The sequence below is a fragment of the Struthio camelus genome, chromosome 28, assembly GCF_040807025.1.
Source record: "Struthio camelus isolate bStrCam1 chromosome 28, bStrCam1.hap1, whole genome shotgun sequence".
Lineage (NCBI taxonomy): Eukaryota > Metazoa > Chordata > Aves > Struthioniformes > Struthionidae > Struthio > Struthio camelus.
In genome coordinates this window covers 3,120,256-3,123,984 of record NC_090969.1, presented here as the reverse complement: position 1 = coordinate 3,123,984, position 3,729 = coordinate 3,120,256, and the positions used below count along the sequence as shown (strand labels likewise).

Genomic DNA, 3,729 nt, shown 5'->3' with positions numbered 1-3,729 from the left:
CGGCGTGGGGAGTTGGGGGTGGGGGGGGGCAGATCACGTGGGCGGGCCGTCGGGGGTATTTAGGGGCGGGGGGCGTGGCCGCGGCGGATTTCTTAATGGAGCGGCGGCGGCGCGGCGGCGGCGCATGCGCGCGCGGCGCCGATATGTTGGGGGGGTCGCGGCGCGGCGGGGCGCGGCGCGGTGCTTCCCCCGACGGCGGCGGCGGCGGCGGCGGAGGAGGAGGAGGAGGCGGCGGCGGCGGCGGCGGCCGCCCGGGCGCGGCATGACGGCGCCGCTCGCTCTCCCCCCGCGCTGGCCCGACGGGCTCGTGTGCCGCTGCGAGGACGCCCCGCATGACAAGAGCCGCCCGCGCCCCGCCATGGAGGCGCTGGGGCCCTGCCGGGAGATGCTGCCCCCACCGGGACTCGGCCCCCCGCCGCCGCCGCCGCCGCCGCCTCAAGCGGGCGGCTACGCGGAGCTGGCCCCCGCTGAGCCCCCCCGGCAGTGCCCGCAGGCCGCCGCTTCCAGCGCCGCGCTGGGCTACGGCTACCCCTTCGGCGGCAGCTACTACGGCTGCAGGTTGTCCCACTCGCACGGCGTGAACCTGCAGCAGAAACCCTGCTCCTACCACCCGGGCGACAAATACCCCGAGGCCGGCGGCGGCCCCCTGCCCAGCGAGGAGCTCCCGTCGAGGGCCAAAGAGTTCGCCTTTTACCCGGGTTTTGCCAGCTCCTACCAGACGGTCCCCGGCTATTTGGACATGTCCGTGGTGCCGGCTCTCGGGGGCCACCCGGAACCGAGGCACGACGCTTTGCTTCCCATGGAAGGCTACCAGCACTGGGCTCTTTCCAATGGCTGGGACGGGCAAATGTACTGCTCCAAAGAGCAATCGCAGTCGGCACATCTCTGGAAATCACCTTTCCCAGGTAGGCTCCGCTCAGATGCTTGCCTGCTTACTAAGCGCCGGCTAAAAACTACGTCGGGCTTCGCGCATATGAGTGTGTGCGTATATATGTATCTCCCTGTAAGCCTGTATATATAATTAAAGGGAAAGAAATCGCTTTGGAATGCCTCCTGTGCGAGGCAATGTGTACCAACATGTATAGGAAAGAAGGTGAAGCAATCCTTTCTGAAGCAAAATACACGCCATGAGCTTGCTTGGAAAGTAACTTTGCCGTTTAATTCTCCCCTTTCTTCTCCCCTCCCTCTTGTTGCCTCACCTAACAGCGTCTCTTGGTGCGTTTCTCTTCATTTTCTCCTCTGCTCGCCACTTCTCTAGAGCTAACAAAGAAAAAAAAAAGCAGAAAAAATGAAAGAAAAACACCCTTCTCTCTAATGTTTTGCTCCCAAAACGAGAAGCATCTGGTGCTGGTACAGTAAATCACATCGCAGTTACCCACAATTAGAGGAAGAAGTGTCAAGTGACAAATGGAGCTGGTGAGGAGGGGAAGGAGCGAGGCAGAAGGGCTGAGCGCGACCAGCGATACCTTGCCGCCGAGTCGGGCATCCTGCCGCAGTGACAGCCCCCAAACAAGCTACGAAGCCAAAAAAAAAAAAACCCAAAAGGCTCAGGACCATATTTTTTTGTTGGGCCACCAAGGGAAGAAGTCATTTAGTCATTTACTGGCCACATGCTACGTTTCCCCTTTGGCCAAGCCCGGCCAGGTCCCCTCCGTGCCCTCCATGGGAGCGAGGGAGGAAGGTGATGGTGCCTCCTTCCTCCTGGCACCTCGCTCCAGCCCCGGGGGTCCCACCATTGGGTGGGGAAGGTCACAGCCTCCAGGATAAAAAAAAACATATGACCACAACACGAGGAGGGAAAAAACCACTCAGTTCCGTGGCCCTCTTGGATGGAGAGCAGGGATGGGTCATGTTAGCCCTGGGTGGGAGGTGCGGGAGGGAACATCGGGTTATTTATTTTACTCGTTTGGGACAAAGAGGATTGGAGGAAGGGGCTTTCTGGGGAGTTTTCTGGGGAAATTTATGTCAGGGATGCCTCTGGGATGGCGAAAAAATGTGGCACTTTTGGATGTAGTGATGAGCATGTGTTTTGGGAGAGGATCTGGCCATTCAAGCTTCATTTTGGGGAGCCCCTAGCCCCATGCTTTCTCTCCCAGCTGCATGCAGCGCTGATGAATGTCCATGAAGGGCATTTCTGCCCGCACCTCACAGCCCATCGTGGGCCTTTTGGTGGCATCCTCAGCACCGGGGCCCCCAAATTTCCCTCCGCTGGCAAGCACCAAAGGCAGCAGCCGCCCCAAAGGTGCTTTTAGGCTCCCGAATTAGCTCATGTCAGCGATGATTGGGCTTTGGTGCTTGCCAAGGAGAGGAGGGAGCGCTCCCTATCCTCACTTCACTTCAGCCGAGTGCCACCCCTGCAGCCAGGGGAGGGTGGTGAGAAGGCGCTGCGGGTGTCAGCAGAGCTCGGGGAGGGGGCTTTGCACCCCTAGGACCAGCTGGGCAGGGGGGAGGATACTCCAGCATCTCTGGTGACCATCTCCCAGACAGTGCCTTCGCAGAGCATGGGGTATCTCCCTCCCTGGGAAAATGGCCCTGGAGGGGAGATTTGAGGGTGGTTTTTGTCCTCTCGAGTGGGGTCTCGGGTGCCCCGACCCCCCAGGAGGGGCTGGGTGCGAGGTGGGCACTTGTCTCCACAGCACGGCCATTGCGGCACACGTCTACGGTGGGTGGGAAAGGTCCTGCGAAAACTTCCTGTGGGCTGCCGAGCAAATAAAAAAGGAGGATAAAAAGAAAAGCAAGAGGGGGGAAAAAAGAGAGGAGAAACCTTATCTGAAATGCATCTACTTGGAAGGTCCCTTCCATTATCTTTGCACATTGAATTGACTCGGTGCTCCATGTTTATTAGAGTAGACAGCCAAGAAAACCGTCCTTTCCCCAACTGAATGTACTAATATTCTCCTCGCTGCCTGCGTTTTGTCTTGCCTTGCTTTCCCTCTCTCTCCTTTTCCCTTCTCCTTTTCGCTCTCCTTTTCCCACATTTTCCTCCTCCTCTTTTTCTATTTTTTTTCTTTCTTTCTTTTTCTTTGCTTCCTTCCTTCTTTCCTTCCTTCCTCGACATGGAGAAAGCACCGTCCCATGCCCTGGGATGAAGTAACAACGCCTCTTCCTCTCTCTCTCTCTCTTTTTTTTTTTTTTTTTTTTTGGCAGACGTGGTCCCCCTGCAACCCGAAGTGAGCAGCTATCGGAGGGGACGGAAGAAAAGGGTCCCTTACACGAAAATCCAACTGAAAGAGTTGGAGAAAGAGTACGCGGCCAGCAAATTCATCACCAAAGAGAAGCGAAGGAGGATTTCGGCCACCACCAACCTGTCCGAGCGCCAAGTGACCATCTGGTTCCAGAACCGGAGGGTTAAGGAGAAGAAAGTAGTGAGCAAATCCAAGACAGCGCACCTCCACACAACCTGACAGAGGACGATTTCAGAAGGGAGGGCAAAGAAAGCAAGCAAGACGCATAAATATTTATCTGGTAGTTGGTCTGACGGCATCATTGGACCTCTGCTGATTGGAAATTATTTAAAAATCGACATTAGGAAATGCACCCCCCCACACACACACAAATACCCAACGCATCTTTGATTTGTCCCTCTGTCCCATTCGCTGACTGTGAATATCCGGTTCTTGCGCCGAGAAATCCGTTGATGAGGTTCAACTGTGTACATTTTTTAAAATAATAAGCTGAAAGTGTAGTTACGTTAAAGGAGATGAACTCTGAGTGTCACCTTGTAACGCT

The 3,729-nt window shown here is 56.4% G+C and overlaps 1 protein-coding gene across 1 annotated transcript; it reads left to right on the top strand.

Moving 5' to 3' along the window:
* The first annotated feature begins 262 nt into the window (after positions 1-262).
* HOXC13 (homeobox C13) lies at positions 263-3,404 on the top strand. Its single transcript, XM_009677086.2, has 2 exons — positions 263-905; positions 3,148-3,404. Exons 1-2 carry the CDS (start codon positions 263-265, stop codon positions 3,402-3,404), a joined length of 900 nt encoding a protein of 299 aa, XP_009675381.2.
* The last annotated feature ends 325 nt before the right edge of the window (positions 3,405-3,729 follow it).